Here is a 23512-nt window from a genome sequence, read left to right as displayed (position 1 = left end):
TGGCTTTCAAGATAACCAGGTCTGGAACCCTGGTCAAAGTCACTTGGCCAAGTCACCTTCTCCATAACCAAGCCAGGGAGATGCTCACCTAGAAAGCACTCTTCTAGTCGTCACAGGCCAGGGCGGAACAGACCGAGACCGTGTTTTCCACTCAGGAAAGGCAGATTTTGTGAGATCACAGGACGAGGAAATATTGCTGAAAGTAATGGTACCAGCAGCAGACCAGGAAAGACTTCTTTCTTCCATGCTAGTCCCCTGTGGTAGCTTGGCAGTCAGTCTCCCAAGATGACTGCCATACAACACTCAGTATGTGTTTGTCACTACCCCTAGAGAAGGGGAGTCGAGTCTCCCACCCCTTCAGTCTGGGGCTGCTTTGACCAATAAAACATGGCAGAAGCGATGCTAGACGTCTCTAGCCCGGCTTTTAACAGAGCTGACAGCTTATGTTTCCAGACTCCTGAGGCCCTGAGCTGTCATGTGAGAAGTCCAGGCCACTCTGCCGTAGAGGAAGGCCACATGGCAGAGCACTGAGAGTCACACGTGAGTGAGGAAGCCATCCCGGACGTCCAGCCCCGTCAAGCCTTCAGATGACCCCAGACCCAGACAGCGCCTGACTGCAATCTCGTGAGAGACCCCAAGTGAAAACCACCCAGCTGAGCCCAGTCAACTCACAGAGCCATCAGAGATCATAACACTTTGTTGCTTTAATCTAGTGTTGGAGTAGTTCACTACAGCAACTACCGTGGTCAATTCCCAACACAGGAGCCAGAGTGCACTTTTAAACACATAAATCGAGTCATGCCACTCTCCCACTCAAAACCCTCCAAGGGACCATTATTTCCTTTTTTCTACAAATGTCTATGCACATGCATTTGTGTGTGGTGCATGTAGGGTGCCATGATTTACTGAGGTATCATTTATATATTTCACATAACGCATAATTCACGCATTTCAACTATACAGTTCGGGGAGCCCTCTGGCTCAGTCGGTAGAGCAACTCTTGAGCTTGGGGTTGTAAGTTCAAGCTCCACGTTGGGTACAGAAATTACTTAAAAATAAAAATCTTCAAATAAATATAAAAATAAACTGTGCACTTCGATACTTTTTAATACATTACGAATTGTGCCACCACCATCACCATCAATTTTAGAACAATGACATCACTCCAAAAGGAAACCCCATACCCATTAGCAGTCATTCCCCAGGTCTCCTCAACTCGCCCAGCCTCTGGCACCTGCTAATTTATTTTCTGCCTATAGATTTGCCCATTCTAGCTGTTTCCTATCAATGAAACCACACAACACACAGCCTTCTGTGACTGGCTCCTGTCACTGAGCATCACGTTTGTGAGGCTCATCTACGTCGCAGAGTGTGATCAGTACCCCATCCCTTTTTAGAGCCGAATAAAACTCCATTCTGCACATAAACGACATTTTGTCTATCCATCCATCCGCGGACACTGGGTTATCTCTACCTTTTGGCTATTACGAATAATGCATCTATAAAGTCACGTGCAAGTTTTTGTGAGGACATAGGTTTTCAGGTGTCTTGATAGACACCTCAGAGTAGAACTGCTACGTAAATGGTAACTCTGTATTTAACCTTTGCAGGAAGTGCCAGATGGCTGTCCAGTGCGGCTGCATCATTTCACCTGCTGACCAGTACTGTATAAGAGTTCTGATTTCGCCACGTCCTCGCCAACACTTCCTACTGCCTACATTTTGTACCACAGCCACATCCTGCTACGTATAAAAAACTACTTCGTTGTCACTTCGATTTGTATTTCCCTTACAATGGCCTAATGGCACCGAGCATCTTTTCATGCGCTCATGGACTGTTTGTCTGTTTTTGGAGAAATGTCCATGCTGATCTTCTGCCCATTATTTGTATTTTTGAGTTGTAAGCGGACTTTATATTTTCTAACTGTAAGTCCCTCATGAGGTATGTGATTTGCAAATGTTTTATCTCCCTCCAGTGGACTTTTAGCATGTGCAGAATAAAATCTAAATTCCTTACTAGGGTTGAGAGACCCACCTGATTTATGACCTCCTGTGCCGACCCTCTCTGCACCTCACCCCCTGCCACCTCTCCCCTGCCCCCTGCTCCTCATGCTGGTCCTCGAGCTGGTCAGGTTTGGCCCAGCCTCAGGGCTTCGGCAAGCACCTGTTCCCTCTGAGTGGCTCACTCCCTCACATCAGGACTCTGCTCAGATGTCACCTTCTCAGAGAAGACAAGCTATTTAATATAAAATACCACTTTTCTCCCTATCACACTCTTTCCCCTTATCCTGCTTTATTTTCTTACTAACACTTATTATCATCTGACATTAGATTATACACTTATGTGCCTAAACTGTCTCCCTATTAGAATCTCAGTGCCACGAGGGGACAGGAATGCTATCTGTCTTGGATGTCACTATACCTTAAATGCAACAAGCATGCCAGGCACATGGTGGGAAATCAATAAATATTTACTACATTTTAAATACATTTATTTACCCCTATTTAATAAATGCTTACTATGAGCCAAACACTCTGCAAAGCACTTCAAATAAAGTATTTTACTTCATCCCCACGACAATACTCTGCTGTGGAGGTAGGTACTATCATGACTCCACTTTTTTAACAGATGAGATGACCACAGTAAGAGAGTTTAAATAATGGACTCATCAGGACACCTGGGTGGCTCAGTTGGTTGAGCATCTGACTTCAGGCTCAGGTCATGATCTCACAGTTTGTGAGTTCAAGCCTCTTAGTGGGGTCTGTGCTGACAGCATGGAGCCTGGAGCCTGCTTCAAGTTCTATGTTCCCTCTCTCTCTGCCCCAGCCCTGCTCATGCACAGTCTGTCTCTCCCTCTCTCTCTCTCTGTGAAAAATAAACATGCATGAAAAAAAAACCTCAAATAACAGACCCATGATCTCACAGACAGGAAGGTCAGAGCCAAGGAAAAACCCAGGCTGTCCAAGCTGCAACACTCCTGGCCCCACTATTAACTTGGGCAAGTCACTGACCCTCCTTTGAGCCGCAGGGTCCTCATCCATGACACGGGAGTAGCCTCCTGCTTTACAGAGTTACGGAAAGACGGGCCAGGTGAGGTCAAGTACAACACTGAGCTACAGCAAAGAAGACGGAGTACGGCGGTGGTGAGGGGCACTGATGCCATGCAATCAGTGCTCTGACAACAAATACAGTGACATCGTCGGCTATGGTTCGGACGCGTCATATGTATACACTACTTTCTTTTAGACAATGACTCGACTCACAGATGGCAGACCAGCCCCCTGTGGCCACTGAGGGTTTCAGAGGTATACAGATGGAGTGCGAGAGGTTTCCCGAAGATTCACCAAGGGAAGCGGATGCTAGGTAACATCACGGACCTTCTAAGACTTCAACAAGAATGTGCTAGAGGGCTCTGTGAAGACGGGACGTCAGTGGCCTGTTAGACGCAGAGACAGTAGGCCTCATCCAGGGCTGCTGTTCTTACAGGGCAAGGTCACACTTGGACATTCCTGCCAACCGGCCCCACACACGGGAGTAGCTGACTGTGGCGCAAGCCATCCCCACCCACAGCTCCCCAGGACAGGAATGGAGGTCACATTTGCTGAAAGAGGGTGTCGCCAAGTCCCTTGGTATCCGTGTGCTGGCACATTCGAGGAGCTGAAGGATGGGAAGCTGTCAACTCACCAGTATGGGTCTGCCTGTGGGTCTCCAGGGCATCCTCCTTCGAAAACTGGGCTCCACACTGGTCACAGACAAAGGCTTTGGCACCCGCTGGAACAAAGGGGAGACGTTACCATGAGAGCGATATTCCATTTGTGGGGAAGGGATCCTGGGCCAGAATCGTGCAGAAAGACACTAGGGAAGGTGGCTGGACACCTGCGGAGATCAAGGCAGGGACAGTCCTTGGCCCTGGCAGCCAGCCCAGCCCCTCCTCCAGGTTGTGACCAAACCCCCAACTGAGCTCCAGATGTCGCCATCCAGGGGTCTCCCAGAGAGAAGAGGGAACAAAATCAGAATAACCAACACAAGCAGAGATGGGGTCCAGATGACATGACCCCAAGAAGCAGGCAGATTCTGGCGGGGGCTGATTCCAAGTGAGGAACAGAGAGGGCTAAAGAATACAAGGGGGGCGCCTAGGTGGCTTAGTCAGCTAAGCGTCTGACTCTTGATTTCGGCTCAGGTCATGATCTCATAGTTTGTGAGTTCGAGCCCCGCGTGGGGCGCTGAGCTAAACAGGACAGACCCTGCTTGACATTCTCTCTCTCTCTCTCTCTCTCTCTGCCCCTCCCCCCTCTCAGAAATAAACAAACATTAAAAAAAAAAAAGAATACGAGGGGAAATAGGCCCCCTTGCTTAGGTTATACCTTATGGGAAGGTAGGAAATGCTGACGTACCTCTACTTGCATAGCCCCTAACTCAGTATGTCCCAAACTAGACTGTCTGTCCCAACCACCCCCTGCACCTGACCACCCAAAAATCCCTGAACGACTCCCCTGTGTCTTCAGGATAAAATCTAACCTCCTCACCAAGACACACAAAGCACTTCTGATTCGCTCATCTTCCCTGCTTCATCTCTCTCCCCCTCCCTCACTCTCACTCCCTGGTCTCCGGTCCACTCGGCCAGTCTGGTTCCTGGAGGAGCCAGGCTCTCCCTCACTGACAGGCCTCACCCACCCTCCTGCTCCTCCTGTGTCTGACCTTCTGGTCGCTCACTCCCACCCCAGTTTAGCACCAAGTATATGCACCAGCGTCCATAACCTCTTCCCCTGTGTCCTGATGACGTAGCCCCTCCTTACGCTCCGGCAAGCACCCTGTATGTTCCAGATCGACGGCTCACCATGCGCTCTTCTAAATGCCCGTGGACCCGTCCCTGTCTCCTGCCACACTCTAAGCTTCCCAAGGGAGGGACTGTGTCACTCCACACACAGCCGTATCTTCCTGACACCCGGGGGGGGGGGGGACCCTATTACTGGACATATTTGTGGAATAAACAAAATCAATTCAGTGCGATTCGAATTGATCAACTTCTGTAGAACTATTATTTTTACGAGGCTCAGAGAGACAAGGCCACAGGATCAAGACAAACAGGATTTTTTCCCAGTCGCTCATGGTCTTCAAGGCTCTAATATGTTATTCAGCCACAGGGCACCTGCCACAAGCCTAGGCAGCTTTCATTCAAAGTATCTTCGAGGGGCGCCTGGGTGGCTCGGTCAGGTAAGCGTCTGACTTCGGCTCTGGCTGTGACCTCGCGGTTCATGAGTGCGAGCTCCGTGTCGAGCTCTGTGCTGACAGCTCGGAGCCTAGAGCCTGCTTGGGGTTCTGTATCTCCCTCTCTCTCTGCCCCTCCCCTGCTCATGCTCTCCTCTGTCTCTCAAAAATAAATAAATATTAAAAAGGGGGGACATGTATCTATCCCCCCTTAAAAATACCTTCCAGGTGCATCTCTTCCGATGCGTACTGATTGTCCCTGCCCCTACCCAGGCCCTTGACAGGTGGTGCCCAGAACACTGGCACACTCAAGGATGGCTGCCCCACCACCAGATGTCCTCTGATTCACCCCACAGATACCCGTGCCTTAAAAGGCTACTTGTTTCCTTCATACTCATTGCCCGAGAAGTTCTACAGGGCTCAAAATTTACACTGATTCTGAATTCCTCCACGTCGCTTCGAGGCCCGAGCGGTCAGCCACCCAGCTCCACGGACATCGTCTTCACCGGCCCTGACGGGAGCCGCTCGTCCCTCCCTGAGTTTGAGCACCGCTGGGTCCCAGTTCTGTCCGTTGCTGCCCGTTCCATTCTCAAGACGGGTTGTGCACGCACAGAGCACACGGGCTCTGCCCTGCCCTCTCCAAGAGGCCCCACACCGTGCTCCTTTCTACGCATCTGAGCACCGCCTTGAGTGTGCCTGTGTGTTACTTTTATATTAGAGTCTTGTAAGAGGCAGAACTTCTTACACATATTCGTAGTAGAAAACTAGTGCCGCTTTCCAACCATCTCAGATTTCCTGAGGCTTTACCATGCAGCAGGCACGATGCATGCTGTATCATCTCCTTTGATCCTGCCGGCTTTTAAAAGTCCAAACTCCTGGAGCACCTGGGTGACTCAGTGGGTCACGGTTCCGACTTTGGCTCGGGTCGTGATCTCACGGTTCGTGAGTTCAAGGCCCGCATCGGGCTCTGCACAGACAGTGCAGAGCCTGCTTGGGATTCTCGCTTTCTCCCTCTCTCTCAGCCCTTCCCCTACTCGTGCCCTCCCTATCTCAAAATAAATTAAAAAACAAAAAAGATCATACTGTTATTACTCCGTTCAGCAGACGAGAAAAGCGAACCTCCAAGAGGTTAAGTAGCTTGACCAGTGTCTCTCAGTGGGCACCAGAAGTGGACTCAAACCCAGGCAGCTTGACTTCAGACCCTCTGCTCTTAATCTCTGTACTCTAGGGCTCCCTCTGAAAAGATGCTTCGTGGATAAGAAGGGGAGGTATGGGCTTCCTCCCCCCAACTGAAAACAATAAAATTCCAATACATCCCGTTTATACATCAAAGTTTTGCATAAAATTCTAGCTGGAAAAATGGTTCCACTACTTTTTAACAAGTTTTAAAAACCTCCGCCTTAGAGTAATAGCATGTACTATAAGGAACAGTACTAAGAATACAATTTGCACCAGTATAGGCTTAAATTAAACAGCAATAAACAGTTCTTGCCAGTGAAGGGTAGAAGGAAGCAAACCCTGTGAGGACACTGACCTTGTCTACTGATGAGCAAAATTTACCCTCTACTAGGTGCTCAATAAATATGAGTTGACTGAGTAAATGAATGATAAAATGCCCTTAGGGAAGATATGGAGTCACTTTTCCTTAACAGCCCTCAATACAGGGGCACCTGGGTGGCTCAGTCAGTTAAGCACCTGGCTCCAGCACAGGTCATGATCTTGCAGTGAGTTCGAGCCCCACACCAGGCTCTGTGCTGACAGCTCCTGGCCTGGAGCCTGCCTCAGATTCTGTGTCTCCCTCTCTCTCTGCCCGTCCCCTGCTCATGCTCTCTCTTTGTCTCAAAAATAAATAAAAACATTTAAAAAATGTTTTTTTTTTAAAAAAAGAGCTTTCAATACAAATACTGCCATTTGTATTAGGTGTCTCGAGTTGAGTTTTTCCTGGAGACCAGGAGGTCTTGATCACTTCCACGTATCTCTTCAAGCTGCTGGGTATCCTTGGGCCAAGGACCTGCACGTGGCTTCTAAAGCTTTAAGAAAGAGCTTTCGAAGAAACTCAGTGGAAAGACACAATGTGTGATCACTCACAATGTGTGATCACTCAGGTGGCAGCCAGGACCACTTTTCATCCATTTATTCTGGAAATGCAGCCAGGACCTCAAAGAGCACAGTGGACCAGAGGGGGGTAGAGGAAGCCACAGCCTTCTAGAAATGAGGAACTCTCTCCAGTACTGAATCATTAGCCAGCAATGATTTTCTGTGATTTGTAAGGGATCGGACTGTAACTGCATTTCTTCCTTTGGTTCTAAACAGTTCTCACGACTCCCTAAAGAAGAAAGATGATGGGGAGGCCCAAGGAAGAAAGCAGGGGCTGGAAAGCCCTGGGAGCTCAGCCTCGTGCAGGAGCCCTGCAACCAGGTGAGGAACCTCTATGCCGCCACCTTGAAGGGATGTGGTACAGAGGGTTCTTAGAAAACAGCCATCAATAAGGCCATCGCAGCATCTGTTTTAATGACTGAGAAGCAGAGAGAAAGGAAGGAGGCCAGGTAGGAAATAAAGGGCCGGATGTGTGCCATCAGACAAGTTCAAGATGAAGATAAAAACAGATTAGCACATGTGATCTAGTCAAGGTTGCCGGCTTGGCCCAAGCCTGACCACATCTGGTTGCCCTCAGAGCTTCCCCTCTCTACCCCTGCCTTGCTGAAGTCACAAAGTCGAGCCGAGTAGGTCAAAGTCCCCTGGCCTCGTCAGTGCAGAGTCTGACCCACCCAGACTGGTCAGAACCCTCAGCACACATGGACACCACAAAGGTTGGCTCCCACGTCAGGCCCCATTCATATAAGCCCTAGTACTCCCCCTCCCGCACTGAGACTCTCCCCAACTCCCCAGGGCGAGCCCCGCAGCAAAGATAGGCAGTTCCAGGGCACAGGAGCCCAGCAGAGAGAGGCAGAACCCCCCCCTCTTCCCAAGGAGGCATGTGCCTTTAAATTGTCTCTGTAATGGCTGGCTCAGAGGCAGAAATATTTGGCAGCCCTGAAATTAAAAGTGATAAATTTCCTCGCCAAGCTTTGATCAATAATAGAGGCCTCATCTGTTAATCAATAAGACAGTCTCTGCCTGTTTACTGTGCATATGTTGTTCGTTGCTGCCTTCAGTATGATGTCAGGTTTGCATTCAAAGCAATTCAAGTGTGTATAAACCACATGGCTATTCCCAAAACGCATTACGGTGACATCATTCAGCCCCTAATACATTTATAAAGCATCAATGCGAGGGAGGGATGGGGGGAAGGAAGGGGGTCATGCCAGTTGAACACAATGGGTACACGTGGATAGATCAGCATTTATCCCCCACAAAATTTCCTAGGGCTCCTCCTGGAGTGGGAAGAACAGGACGTCACAGCTCAGGGATGACCACACCTCGTCGTATCTTTCCTATGCACAGGGATGCTTTTTGCATGTCCAGTAAGAATATGCCCCAAAGTGGATTACAGCAAATGAACAAAAGAGACAAAACCCCTGTCCTCAGAGAGCTTACATTCTAGAAGGAAAGGCACATTTTTAAAAACCCAGTAAATACAAACTAGGTAGTGATAAAAAGAGACACAAATGAAGTGAACTGGGACCCAGAGGGCCAGGGGCCACCATTTTATATGGGGTAGGCAGGGAAGAGCTCTCTGATGAGCTGGCCTCTGAACGCAAAGCTGAAAGGGGAAAGAAGAAACAGCCCTGTCTATGGAAGCCCATTCCAGACAGAGGAGGAGTGAGGAGGCCAGCGGGTTGGAATGGAGTCAGTGCAGATAGAGGGGGAGCTGGGGAGCAAGGGGGTGGACCGCAGAGACGGGAATTTACAGCAGAGAGGGAACAGCCAGAAGATACAGTGGGCTGGACCATCGCCATCCTCCCTAGCGATTACAGAGCTGAGTGAACAGCGCCACTTGGAGTGGGGAGAACTGGGTCCCAGGCCAGCCCGGCCACCAGAGTGGCCCTCCTTCCGAGCTGTGAAACAAAGATGGCCGTACCTGCTGCTGAGAGGGTCAAAGGGGAAGATGGACATTAGTGAACACACACTCCTTTGTCAATCACCAAGCACTCTGCGGGACACAGGAGCTCACTGATGTTATTTATACCTCAGCGGGCAGGAGAGCGTGCTTAAGAGCTCAGGATTCTGGTCAGACGGATCAGAGTTCAAATCCCAGCCAGGCCAGTCATGAGCTGCGACCCTGACCCCAGAAAGTTGCCAGGTCTCAGTGGGTCTGTCACCCCCTCTGTAAAATGGGAAGAATAAGTCCCTCAGAGGAATTGGCAAGGTGGGAGAAGGGCTTGGACCTCTATCCAGGGGATCCACACACCCAGCAAGGAGTAGCCATCATCACCACCAGTCAGCCCAGGGTTACGATTCCTTTAAAGAACTCCTCTGTGCAAAATATGATTGATTTTACTGAAGTTCAATGTACAGTTATTTGGAGGCCATTTATCTTGTGTAAAGTGAGTCTCACATTTATAAAGACATATTTCACTCTGACCTCTTTCTTGCTCGCTCGCTTTCTCTCTCTCTCTCTCTCTCTCTCTCTCTCTCACACACACACACACACACACACACACACACACACACACACCTCATCCCTCTAATTTAAAGGTGAGTGGTTGTCTTGTTGAGGGGACCAGGAAAATCTGTCAAAGGACCAACATGTCAGTACGTGCAGCTATTCACCAACCTGGCTCTTAAATCCTCCCCGCGTGAGCCCCAGGAGCCCGATTCAAGCGTCCTGTGCTGCCCAGCTCTTCTCATTCCTCCCCCGCAGACCGTAAGCTCCGTGCGAGCAGGGCTGCAGTATGTCTCTTCCCTGCGCGATCCCAGTCCCCTGCTCTTTACCTGCCCTGCAGCTTCTGTCCTAAAGGCTTGATAAATGCAGAAACTCTCCCTCGGCTTCCAGGCACAGAACTGGCCCGGGAAGAGGGCAGTGGCCATTCAGGGCACTGCCAGGCTGTCCCCTAGGGGGTGGCAGAGTCCTTATTCCACACGCTCTAGGTTCTCTACTGCCCCTTTTTAAAACTCAAGGACATGGTCTTGGCTGGCACTCAGGCAATTGGGAGCGGAGAAAGGAAAGGTTGGGAGTGGGCTCTCTGCTTGCCCTGGATCACGATCTCCTCCCCATCAGCCCTTTGTTACCCACCGGCTGCCCAGGACTCAGACCCCCGCAAGAAGAGAAGCAACCCCTCCCCCAGGACGCTCAGAGTCTCCTGTCTGAGGAGGCCTCTGATGGCCAGAGTGGACCCTCAACCAGCTGGCAGAAATTTGTGTGGCCCCCACCCACAGCCCAGGCAGAGCGCTTATCTGAGATTCAGTGGTAAAGAGAGACAGACAGACAGACAGATAGACATCCTTGCCCTGCCAGTCTCCCAGGGATCCTGCAGGTGAGGGCTCAAGGGTGCCTTATGTGTTATACTGGGGGAGCAAGAGTACCTGACCACTCAGAATATCCCAGACTCCTGCCCTGTCCCATCTCTCCCTGACTTCTCGACACCTCCAGGAGGTCAGACCGGGGCTATTGGAAGGAGGAGGGTTCAAAGCAGGTTCAGGCTGGGTGAAAAGAAAGGAGGCAGTCACCACGGCCCTCAAGGAGGCTGGAGATGGTCTAAGGCGTCCCTGTGTCGGGGCCACTTTCACTCAGTGCTACGGATCATCCCGACTCGAAAGAATCGAAGGAGACACGGCCAGGAAAGCACTTTCAAAACCACAAAGCTTTCTATAAACGCCTAGCATTCCAATGACAACAGCGCAGAAATCCCGCAGAAGCTCGCTCGACAGGCTCCCCACAGCTGTCCTCCCCCCACCACCACCTTGGACGCCACCCCCCCTTCCCAACCAGAAACAGGGTTGGGGGTCCCAAGCATCCAGGAAGGAGGGTAGACAAACAATGCTGAGCACAGTCAGATGTGGGCTGGTGTCTCTCTGAAGTCAATACGGCAGAAGCCAATGAAAGAAGAAAAAAAAATTCAAAATCCCTCCCTCTCCCCCCCCCACCCCTCCATGCTAATAAGAAGGCGGGGAGGGGGTGGGGGAAACCGCTGAAAAAACACTTAACATTTGCCAGCATCTAACGTTGAGTAGTGTGTCCTTTTTCTTTTAATTCCTTGAGATTTTAAAATAAACATCTTGAATGTTCTGATGAGATATGCATGCCTGCTTACATAAGGAAGTACAGAGTGTACCAAAACAGCAGACCCAAAAAAAGCATAAGCTGTCAGAACAATGAGTACAGACACGGGGCATTTTACAGCGGGCCATGGTGGACAGTTTTATTTACAGTACCTCTTATCAGACAGAGAACAGTACTCTGGCTGCCAATTCCAAAGGCCAGCACTGCGTGTTCTTTTGCTCAGGGAGATGAGTTCTCTCCCCGAGAGGAGCTGGAAGGCGAGCTTGCCTGCTCTCTTTCTCGCTCACCATTTCTCCTTTATCAACAAAACAAAAACTGATCCAGAACCAGAATCTCTGTAAGGGGCACTCATTCGGGCAAGAGGGGAAAGGGGAAGCAGTGGGGGGCAGATGTGGACTGATCAGAAGACGTCCAGCCCCTACCGACTGGCTCGGGATATGGTCCGAGGGCTGGTCTACCCGACAAGGAGGTGGGAGAAGGGCATCCGCTACAGGACAGCGGGGTGAATGGACTACGAGTGCGGGCCCCAATCAAAGGCAGGACTGAGGAAGCCACCAGGCAGTGTGCAAGCTGTGCAACAGAGATGGAGAATAATCGGGGCCCACAACGGGCAGGTGTTCAGATCCCTAGAAGTCAATTTCCCCATCAATAACATGCTCCATGGCTGGATCCCCCACATGTGACTAAATGTCCACTCAGAGGAGACCGTGGAACGGGTCAAAAGGAAATGATGAGGCCTCTCTAGTCTGAGAGAGCGTTTCTTACCCTACCCCATAAACCTCATGCTATCAGGAGGTCCCCATGGTGCGCTGGTGCCCTTGGCTGCCACCAGGATCCTACGGTCGGTCCTGAGCTCATGTCCCACACAGAGAATAGGTCCACCTTGTCCCTTATCCCTGCGACTCAGTTCTCAGAGGGCCTTGCTCCTCTGTCACCACTTTCGGCACCAGCAGGAACCCAACAGGCTTAGTAACACAGCCCCTAGCCAGTACAAGCACGTATGCTCAGTATACAGCTGTGCCCCAGACAAGTTAAGAACCCTTGCTTGGGGGTCAAGCAAACCAGGAGCAAGTCCTGGTTCTATCACTTCTAGCCACCACCCTGGGCAAGCTGATTCTCCTCCCCGTGCCTATTTCTTCACCTATAAAACAGGCACAGATCAGCCGCCTCACAGGGTTGAGTGACAATTAATTTAAACAGTATATGTAAAGTCTGCAACACCATGCCTGACCCACAGGAGCTGCTCAATCAATGTGAGCTGTCATTAACATCCTCACTACTGCCATTACTAACATCCTCACTACTGCCATTACTTTCTCCCCCACTGTCAATGTGTGGGCTCCACGCACACATCCGATGCATGCACTAAACATATCACAACATTCAAAGTATTCTTAGGCCCCTGAGCCAAAATACAAAGAACAAAAAAAGGGAGGGGGCACATGGGTGGCTCAGTAGGTTAAGTGTCCGACTCTTGACTTCAGCTCAGGTCACGATTTCATGGTTGTGAGACTGAGCCTCCGGTGGGCTCCACGCTGGGTGTCCTTCTCTCTCCCTCTCCCCCTGCTCCTCTCTTGCTCATGCACTTGCTTTCTCTCTCAAAAAACATGTTTTTGAATTTTAAAAAATTACCTTAACAAAGGGAGAAAAAGCTCCTACTCTGGACAAGTCTTAATCAGACCTTCTCTGGGAAGAGGAAGATAAAAGAAGGCAGTGGGCACTGTCGATTGTGCATGTCCAACAATCCCCTCTACAAACCAACAATGTGGAAATAAAGGCAGGGCCCAACCACACCTCCCTGGGAGAAGGTCAAAGAAATGGCACCTTTCCAGTCGGCCCTCGAGACTCACGGCCAAGTTTTGACTCTCATCCTCCTACTGGAAAGAGTGCAAACCTATTTAAGGTGAATTATTTTAAATAAAATACAAGTGGGAGGATAAACCTGTCACTGTGAAAACAACACGCAACTCTCCTGAAGTCTAAGTAGGAGTATTGATTTGGGGGTTCCCCTTAGTGCTGCCTTTAACCCATTTCTTCCCCAGGCAACTTCCATGACTGGCTAATCAAGGTATGGTGGTGATCAATGCAATGACACAAAAGCCTCTCTCGTTATGAGAATGTCAGCTCCCGCTCTGACAGAATGGACTTCTTCCAGACATGCTATGCCAACCAGACAGCTCCCCGAGGTGAAGCCTCCGGCAGCTAGTGGCCAGACCTGCTGTGGAGTTCCCCTCGCTGGCGATAGGGTCCTGGGACCAACTCTGTACCCTCGCTTCCCTCTTTAAGATGGGATTATTGGGGCATCTGGGTGGCTCAGTTGGTTAAGCATCTGACTTCAGCTCAAGTCATAATCCCATGGTTTGTGGGTTCAAGTCCCACATCAGGCTCTGTGCTGACACCTCCGAGCCTGGAGCCTGCTTTGGATTCTGTCTCTCCCTCTCTCTCTGTCCCTCTGCTGCTCATGCTCTGTCTCTCTCTCTCTCTCTCTCTCTCTCTCTCTCTCTCTCTCTCTCTCAAAAATCAACATTAAAAAATAAACAAATAAAATGGGGCTATTAGCCCTATGAAACAAGTGGTATGCAGCAGGTGCCTGAATAGTTATGGATAAAGTTCCACTTTATCAAGTTATGGAGCTCTAGAAGGCCAGCCTCTGGCCCGAGCCTTCTAGAACTTCAGCCCATAATATTCCAGCCCCACAGTTCCTGGGGGAAGGTCTGCCTATAATGAATGCCCTAGGAGAGAGGACACCTTGCATTCCCTGGGGATCTCCCACACATGGTACTCCCATGTTTGGGACAACAGAGGGGCATCCTTGGATGAGGCAGGTGGATAACGGGCTCAAGGGGGGCGCTGCTGGCCAAGAGCACCCCAGCTCTCTTGAAGTGCCACAATGAGAAATGGATTCAGAGCTCCAACTGCCCCCTGCCTGAGATGTATAGCCCTGGGGGAGCCACTTGATCGCTCCATCTGTAAATGACAAGTTTTAAATTGGGACACCTCTAAGGGTAAAGAAAAGATGAACGGCTGTTGTGGGAGAAGAATCTGGAAGCACATGGCAAAGAGAGCCCGCGGTGGCTGTAAAAGCGAGCTCCTATGCTTACAACCCTTCGCAATGGGGAGGTGCTGGCTAAACTGAGCTAGGGCTGCGTTCTCCGGTTCAGTCAGGGGATTCCTTGTCAAGGAAATACCTTGCTCTATCAGGGAGGCAGAGTGGAACAGTCCAGACACCGGGAGAATCATTAGCCAGACAGAGCCGGGCCGAGCCAATGAGGCCAAGGGGAAGTCTGACCCCTGGGTCCCAGGGAACACCAAGGCTTTCAGGTGCTCGGCTTTTTGTTTAAGAAAGATAACACCACAGTCTTGGCATTTGTGAGAGACTAGGTAAAAAGGTCAGTAGGGATTTCTGCCATGATTTTATGGGATATTCCCTCAACCTTTGGATACCAACAACTGCCTTCCCCCCACCAGACCTAACTTGGGTGTTCTCAGGTGAGAGGTTCAGAATGTAAAGACGGGTTTCTACCGGCATCCAGCAGCTTCAAAGCTCTGTCGGTTGCCTGACCCTCTGGCCTCCTCCTCTCAACCTCAATTACCATGCTCCTTTCTGCTGAAGCACCTTCAGAGTCCCTTGTCACAGGCCTTCACCCAAAATCTGGCATGGGGCCCCTCCCCCGCTACGCCTCCTGGGGAAAGAGTCAGGAGGACTGTCTGGACAATGGAGAAAAGCAAAACCAGGCCAATCCAAGGGCAATGGCCAAGATCAAAGCCCGGTCTGCCCACAAAATTTCAAGTGGAGGTCTGCCATCACCCCGGCTCCCAACATTCCCAGACACTCACTCTGATTAAACGCTCACTTGAGTTACCTTCAGAGGGAAGCCAAGGCAGCCTCCCCTGGCCCCAACTGCATTCTGGTCCTCCCACTAACCTGTGGGAGCCGCGGTGTCCTCACCTGCCAGGGAGGCACTGATGTACCCCTCCCACCCTGTAAGCAGGACCTCGAGGCCACACAACTCCAGAGGGCACCACTCACTCGGCAATAGGACCACAGGGAGTCGGGAGGTTTAAGTGAGGCGAGATGCACATGAAGGCGCCTAGCAACAGAACTGGCTCTGGGCGACAACACCCCAACCCTTCCCCTCCCGGGGCCCTAGGGGTCCCACAAGGGCCGCCCTGCAGTGAGGAGTAATAATGCTGTAGCACTGACGGGAACAACAAGAATACAAGGAACTGACATCAATCGAACATCGTGGAATAAGCACCATACTAACTGCTTAACGTGCCACATACTATTCAAGTCTCCCATCAGTTCTAAGATTTGTCCCTGTTTTATAGACGTGAAAACTGAAGTATGAAAAACGTAGTTCAGAGGGCGCCTGCAGGGTTGAGCATCCACTCTTGGTTTTGGCTCAGGTCATGATCTTGCAGGTTCGTGGGTTCAACCCCTGGGTCAGGCTCTGCTCTGGCAGTGCAAAGCCTGCTTGGAATTCTCTCTCTCTCCCTCTCTCTCTGCCCTCCGCCATGTTCTCTTTCTCAAAATAAAGAAATAAACTTAAAAAAAAAAAGAAAAGAAAAGCTTAGTTTGCTTAGCCAAGGTCTCACAGCCAGTGAGCATCAAAGAAAAAGAAACAAAATCGGGGTGGCAGCACGGACAGCCCACCTAACTAGAGGGCTTTGACAATATCAAGGGTTAAAGAATAAAGTGTTCTGGGGCGCCTGGGTGGCACAGTCGGTTAAGCGTCCGACTTCAGACAGGTCACGATCTTGCAGTCCGTGAGTTCGAGCCCCGCGTCAGGCTCTGGGCTGATGGCTCGGAGCCTGGAGCCTGTTTCCGATTCTGTGTCTCCCTCTCTCTCTGCCCCTCCCCCGTTCATGCTCTGTCTCTCTCTGTCCCAAAAATAAATAAACGTTGAAAAAAAAAATTTAAAAGAATAAAGTGTTCATATTAAGGGCAGGAGAAAAAGATCCCAAAGGAAGGAGCTCCAGTCCTCTGTCATCCTCCACACCCTGGAGCTGGCGGGGTCTTTCCCACAAGCTCTGAGGCCATCCTCCTGCAGTCCAATGCTCTCCACTGAGCATTTGCCCTGCTAACAACTCCTTCTTGGTGCAGAGATGTGGCATTACGGTCCATCGGACGGGGAGCCAGAAGCACCAGGGTCTAGATCTGGCTCTGGTGAGCACGTGGGTATATTTTAGAAGCCTGATTACCTGCCCACCATTTCTCCATCTGTAAAACAGCCCCACCCTGCCACCTGATGCTGGTACGGAGAGAGACAAGGTCAAGGCCATGAAAACTGGTAGGGCTCTACAGGAGAAAAGGTACAACTGACCCTCAGGAATGACTTACAATAAAACCCTGATTAGAAATATCCTTCCAGACTGATGTTCGTTGGCATTCTCCATTTGATTTCTAAGCAAACAAGATAGTCTATCATAAAAAAAACAGCAGGGGCACCTGGGGGGCTCAGTCAGTTAAGTGTCCAACTCTTGATCTCAGCTCAGTTCCTGATCTCACAGTCTATGAGATCAAGCCCCACGACAGGCTTGGGATTCTCTCTCTCCCTCTCTCTGCCCCTCCCCTGCTTGCGCACTCTTTCTCTCTCAAAATAAATGAACTTTAAAAAACAAAACAAAAAAATCAATTGTCTTCCAAGTAGAAAAATGGACTCTCACACTGATGAATGACAGCAAACTACAGAGACTGAAATAGACCAAGTTTTTCTTGGTTGACCTTCACTTAACCAAAAAGTCTTTCCATCCCCCACCCCACCCCCCCCCTTCCTGGGCAGCCTAGCCAGCTAGGCAAGGCTTTACAGAACAGATGCTCACTCTTGGATCCAAGGGTCTCCCCCTTTCCCCACCCTCTTTGCAAGTACCCCTTATAACCTGCCCTTTATTCACTGCCCAAAGGGGACCCCTTCCCCCAAGAACAGCAAATAAATCCAATTCATTTGGGGCTAAATATGTAAATTTTAGGCTGAGGTATCCATTCTAGACTCCAGAGTTATCAGTTGCTATAAATTCATTCACAGTCACACACACACACACACACACACACACACACACACACACACACCAGCAAAGACCAAGGCAGAAACAACCAATGCACAGCTCCCACTGTACTCTCTTCCTGATGACAGCTGGGAAGGAGGCCCGTCACCTGGCTCGACCGTCACAACACCCACCGCCCCATCTCAGGCCGAGCCCAGGGCACTGCCACCCTCCCTCCCCCTTCTGCAGGCCCCTCGGTGGCACGTCGTGGCTGCCAGGCTCTCCAGGGCCTGCTGTGGCTTTCAGAAAACAGAGCATTTCTATTTTTAGCCCTTCTCAGCCTAATAATACCCCCCAACACCCATTCGGCTTAATCACTTTATTGAGGACAAGAAGCTGGCTCTCCAGCCCGGGTGCTTCTGATGTTAGGAAGTAGTAAAATGTTCAAACTGGTTAAAAATGACACTCATTGGCTTGCCTTTGGTGTTTCTGAACCCGTAATTGAGGCCCAGGCTGTGGATCTAAAGAAGCTTGCAGGTTTCCGAGTCTTTCTTTCTTACCCCCTGCACCATAATTGAGGTGTTACATTACAATTCCGGCACTGACGTCTGCAGGCTCAAAATTCAGAAGCCTTCAGACTCCACACTTTTCCAAACAGAAATATGGCCTGTCACACTTTCGTGCCCATTCTTAGCATGAACCACCACCCCACCCCACCCCCGCCTGACCCCAAACAACAAAACGCAGCTCGCCTCTTCTGGCTGACCTCACACAAAAGATGCAGGTGGGCTGGCTCCTTCCCATGTCGAGCGTTATTAAGGCGAATCGGACCACTAAGTTGACCTCGGACTGCTGCCGGAAAACAGGCAGGTCTGTTTGGTGTAATTAGAGGGCCTGAGAATTCGGTGCGCGCAGAAAATAGACTGTTGGCAACCTTCTGCACACACCTTTGAGACCGTGATTTCCAAAGCTTTGGGGTGACGCTCGCCAGCGCACAATCTGTCCCTTGTGAAGTAGGGGCTGGGGGGAGGTGGACTGCCTGGAAAAGGAACGCCAACACCTTGGCCTCAGAGGTTAAGATGTGTGGCTACGGGGGCAGGCCAGCTTGTGTTTACAGCCCAACTCGGCCTCTTAATCGAGGGGTGCTCTTGAGTAAGTCAACTCTGTGTCCTCCTCATCAAATGGAATCCTAACGGTACCAACCTCAGAGGGGGCTGGTAGGGAGGGAGTGAGATCCTGAGGTGAAATGCTTGGCCCCTGTCGGCCCTGAGTAAATGTTAGATGCCACTGTCACGGTCTCTGATCGTCTCCATTCTGCTGTGGGCACCTCCTGAGTCAAAGGGTTCAGTCCTGGTCTCTGCAGCCTTGCACACGACAAAAAGGGAATTTGACGCCAGAAAGGATAGTCACAGCCGGTTGCGTGCAACCTCGGGAGGTCCATGGACAAGGGGTGGTAAGGAACTCCGTGGACTCAAACTGGCTGACGGAAGCTGTCTCAAAAGCAGAAGCTCTGAGGGGCCACACGACCTCTCGGGACCCTCCAGCTGGGTCCTAGGCCTGCAAACTCACCTGAGGAGGCTCTTCCGCCTTCCCAGCCAGCCCCTCCTTCCTCCCTTCCTCCCTCTCTCCCCTTCATAGGCAAGGTGCTCAGAGCCCCTTTATAAACTTCTTGCTCTTCAGAAGGCAGAGGCGGGATGCCTCATTAAGTTCCCTAGCTAATTTTACAATTTAACCAAATACCACATTCCTGCCTTGCTGCAGCCAGCCTCTGCCTGTGACCAGCTTTTATAGCTGTGAGATAGAGGAAGAAGGTGATCCGGGCCACAGACAGGGCAGGCAGAGCCTTTGAAAACTAACAGAGGAGATGGAGAATAGAAGAAAACAGAGGATCTATAGATTTTTTTAAATTAAGTATATATTTATATACATATAGTTTTCAAAAACCAGTCCTGAGGATGTTCCAGAGTAGATTTCTAGGCTGTCTGGGGCTCAGGAGTGAGGGAAGAAAGCCATACGGGGCCCGTGTGTCAGAAAGATGGAGTACTCTGGTGACAGCAACTCTTCCTGTGCCCCCGCCCTAGGAAGCATGGTTACACGCTGTCCTCTGAGGGGCATGATTCCGTGCTAATGGAAGCAGCAGGCCAGAGGCTCAGCAGGGCCACCCAGAGGACACATTCAGCTTGGCCAGGCCCCAGCACCCCTGTCAAAGGGCACTGAGAGGTCCCACTCCTGACCCACTTAGCCCAGGACTTCTGGATGGCAGCTTCGGGCTCCTACCTCCTGATGAAGGTTCTGGGTGCTGGGAAGGCAGCATATGTAGGAGCATCCCATCATAAAGAATCCTCTGGATTAAGAAAGACCCCCAGGAGTTGCTGTATTGGCCCCATTTATGCAGGCCCACACCTCACCCACCCATGACACACACACACAGAGAGAGAGAGAGAGAGAGAGAGAGAGAGAGATTCAGGGATTCTTACTTGCAGTCAGGCCTTGTTCTCAGAACACAGGTCACTGATAAAGACACTGGCCTGTGACTCTCTTGCACCTGGTCAGCTGTTCCCAGACTTCCAAAGCCTGCCATCTGTCCCTTACTATATTTCAGAGCATCTGACTCTAGACCCCCAATATCTCAATCGATGCAAAACTGGCCCAGCAGGGCTGTCCCCCATGTACTGGCTTGTTCCCATCAGGCCATGACAAAGGGACCATGAGATCCAGGCCATGCAGGCAGAAATCCCGAATGGATGGCAGCCTCCTCAAAGATCTGGTCTTTGGGCCTTTGTCTGTCCTTGGCTTATGTTAGTGAGGGCAAATGAGGAAGACTCCAGCAAATCTAAAGTTTCAGGGAGTTCTCTCCTTACCTGGAGTTACCTTGTTACGGAGAACGACCGTGGCCTTGCATAATCACCCCAACAAAATGCTCATTGCAGCCGCCAATGAGCTCCTGGTGCTCAATTAGCTTCTAATAGTCAGTGAGAGAACTGCCGGGGTTTAATCCAACTACCACAGAAGACATCTTATCCCAACTACTTAATGGAAAGTTTAGAACTTAATTCCCCGCCCCCCCCCTTTCCCTAGCAAGTGAAAGACTTTCAATCATAATGGCATGGTTTGGGGTGGGGGGAGGAGAAGGAGGAGGGAACATGTTAACTACAGGGAAAAGGCCTAGAAGAAACCTCTCTGCCAGGTTGAATCCTGGAGAGGTTCCAAAGAAAGGAGAACCTGAACACAGAGCACCCACCTCTCTCTCCCACTGGTTTCCCATCTATGGGGAGAACCCCCTCCACCTTCACACAAGGTACAGAGGGCTGGGGCGCTGGCCCTCCATGTTCCTCCACTTCCCTCCAGGGCAGGCAAGCTTCTGCTGAAAGCACAGCCCTTCTGGGCTGCTATGTGTTCTCAACTTGGGCTTGGTGGAGCCCCAGACACTCACAGCCTAGTTTGGGGTTCCGCTAGACTTGGTGAGAAATACAGAATACTGTGGATCTGTGTCCGATCTGAACCTCATTTGCACATTCGTGTTTGTTTTGTAGATACCTCAACATGGCAGGAACACCTGATGTGCCAGCTTATCATTTTCAATGCAAGATTTCTCAACCTGCAGGTCAAGGACAGTCATAACATCCTTAGAACTCTGAGGATTCTCAAGTACTAGAAACTCTAAACCTCCTCAAGACCATGTGGACAGAGGAGGAAGAAGGGGAGGAAGAAGAGGAGGAGGAGGACAAGGAGGAGGGAGAGGCACCCCTGCCTGGCTGGTGGGAGAGGCACCCCTGCCTGGCTGACTGTGACTCACAGAAGTTCTTGCTTTGTCTTGCCCAGAAACACAGGCCCCTCACCCACCATGAAGCGCCATCTGGACAATTCCAGCAAGTGCTCGAAATCCCACAGCCCTCCCTCCTGAAGCCATTCCTCATCACCCTGGTCTTTGGGAGTTTCTCCCTCTTGTCTGTCCCCTTGTGGGGACGATGAGCACACCCAGGCCTGCCAAGGGCTCACCTCGTCCCCTCAGCCAGACTGACAGCCCCTGCAGGAACCCTGGCTTCAGCCCCTCTGCCTCTTCCGACATGGTCCGCGTGCCACGGGCCTTCAGCGGCTAACTGCTACCTAATGAACCCATTCATGAATGACTTCCACCCAAAAGAACCCAGAATCGTCGCAGGGGCTTCTCTGCTGCCCAGCCTTCATCAGCACCTGGCTCCCATTTGGTTGACCCTGTGGTCCCCGGAGAAGGCTCCAGCATCCACAGTCATGCTAGGGAAGATGAGGGTGTTGGAGAAAAGATACAAGGAGCTTCATGCCAAGTGGTCCAGTTACACTAGACAGAATCCGAAAGGTGAGGGAGGCCACAGTCTCCCTGACTGGGCCCAGTGCAAGACACTGGAAGTCTGTGGGGGCTAGGGGCAGCCCAAGTAGTCACAGCTCTGACATTTCTGGGATGCGGCACCGGTCAGCTGACCCTTTCACTCCTGACTCATCATCCCAGAGGGCCTCTCCCAGGAGCACAGCTCCCAGCAGAGGAGCCACGGGCAGCTCTTTGGTCCTGTCCCTCTTCTCTGCGTGGGGCAGTGTTGGGAAAATGACAGGAGCAAGCTCTCGCCTGGGTGGGAGGGCCGAACACCGACCCACAGGGCCTGTAGCGGTGCTCACGGAACGACCCTGCCCCCAGCCCTATGAGGCAGTTGGGGGGAGGGGGAGGAATCCCTAGGGACAGGGCCTTCCAGGTTCTCCCCAGCTCAGCTCCACAGTCTCTTGAGATATGGCTGTCCCCACAAACAGGACAGAAAGCTGGAACAGGTACAGCAGAATGATATACAAGAAAAGCAGGAGTGTCGGGGGGCAGACGGCCCTGGCTCCCAACCCAGTTCTGCCACCTCCCGGCCATCGGACCTGCCGCAAGTGACTTCGGCTCTTTGTAAGCCTTCACGTCCTCACCTGCAAAATGGAATCACATATCTACCCTCCAAAGTCCACGTGGGATACCTGGATTCAGACATACAGAGTGCCAAGCACCGTGCCTGGAACACAGTAGACATTCAATACATATAAAGTGCCTGTTCTCCCCTGCCCTCGTCCCTACCGCCCTGAGCCATTCATTTATCGAACAGATATTTACAGAGAGCCCATTACGGTGTTTGACCGTGGGGATGCAACGGAGCAGGCTACCAATAAGGTCTTCCATTCCTGGTCTTGTCGTCCAGACTGCTGAGTCCCAGGCCTGGAGGGAAGAAGGAGGGGCTTTCCGGGCCATTCCCTACCAGACGCCTATCCACCCACTCACCCACTCACCCGTTAGTTTATTCAAAAAACGGCTGAGTTATAACCACAATGCAGGTTACTCTGCTAGGTAGTACGGGGGACATGGAAATAAATCACATGTTGTGAGAAGCTCAGAGTCTAGCAGGCAAAAAAGGACAAGCAAATAAATAGCCCTGACACAAAGAAGGTGACAGGTGCCATAAGAGGGGGTAGATAAATGGCTATGAGCAATCAGATGGGGGGGGGGGGTGCCTCTTGTCCTGCCCAGACAGACACATCCTATGGCTGAGCCGGCTGACTTTGAAAAGAGAAGAGAAATGGAGCATTTGCCGGCTGGCACCATTCCTAGCACGGGAAACCGGCAGGATCTATTTAAAAGGACTAGAGGCAGGTTAGAGCCTTTTCTGGCAATTCCCAAAACTCGTGCTTCCTCGAGCTGACTGGGTAGCTGGACAGAACTAACCGTGTCAAAATCCTACAGATCTTTTAAAAAAAAAAAATCATTTAGCTGTTGCCAGGATGATAAAAGCAGCTTGCCACTCAAAGGGAGGGTCCACACCGGGCCGGTGGGAGGTGGGGCTGGATGGAGGGGGGGGGGGAGAGAAGGAGGGGATGGGGGAAAAGAGGGGGATGCCCCCCCAAATATGGATCAGGGAGACCAGCAAAGCAATTTATGCATTGTAGTTGCTTTACTACCTAATTAATTCAGTAATTTCAAAAACAATTTTATTTATGTTCCATTTACCACATCAAAAGTAAAAAAAAAAAAAATCCTACTGATGCTAAAATAATACCTCAAGGCATCTATTTTTAATCAGTTTAAAAAAAAAAGTGGGGGGTGAAAAAAAAACAGCCCTGGTTTCTATACAATCTCTCCTGGGCAGACCACCAGCC

General features: G+C 50.9%; 1 protein-coding gene across 6 annotated transcripts in view; it reads right to left on the bottom strand.

Moving 5' to 3' along the window:
• ZBTB16 (zinc finger and BTB domain containing 16) overlaps positions 1-23512 on the bottom strand; it is a 194822-nt gene that overhangs the window by 60007 nt on the left and 111303 nt on the right. For all 6 annotated transcript variants that reach the window (XM_047878717.1, XM_047878720.1, XM_047878715.1 and 3 more), the window contains exon 4: positions 3685-3771. In XM_047878717.1, the coding sequence (XP_047734673.1) occupies positions 3685-3771 (87 nt within the window). The remainder of the gene's footprint in view (positions 1-3684; positions 3772-23512) is intronic.

Source organism: Prionailurus viverrinus, chromosome D1, assembly GCF_022837055.1.
Source record: "Prionailurus viverrinus isolate Anna chromosome D1, UM_Priviv_1.0, whole genome shotgun sequence".
In the NCBI taxonomy this organism is placed as follows: Eukaryota; Metazoa; Chordata; class Mammalia; order Carnivora; family Felidae; genus Prionailurus; species Prionailurus viverrinus.
This window is presented reverse-complemented; position numbering and strand designations above follow the sequence as displayed.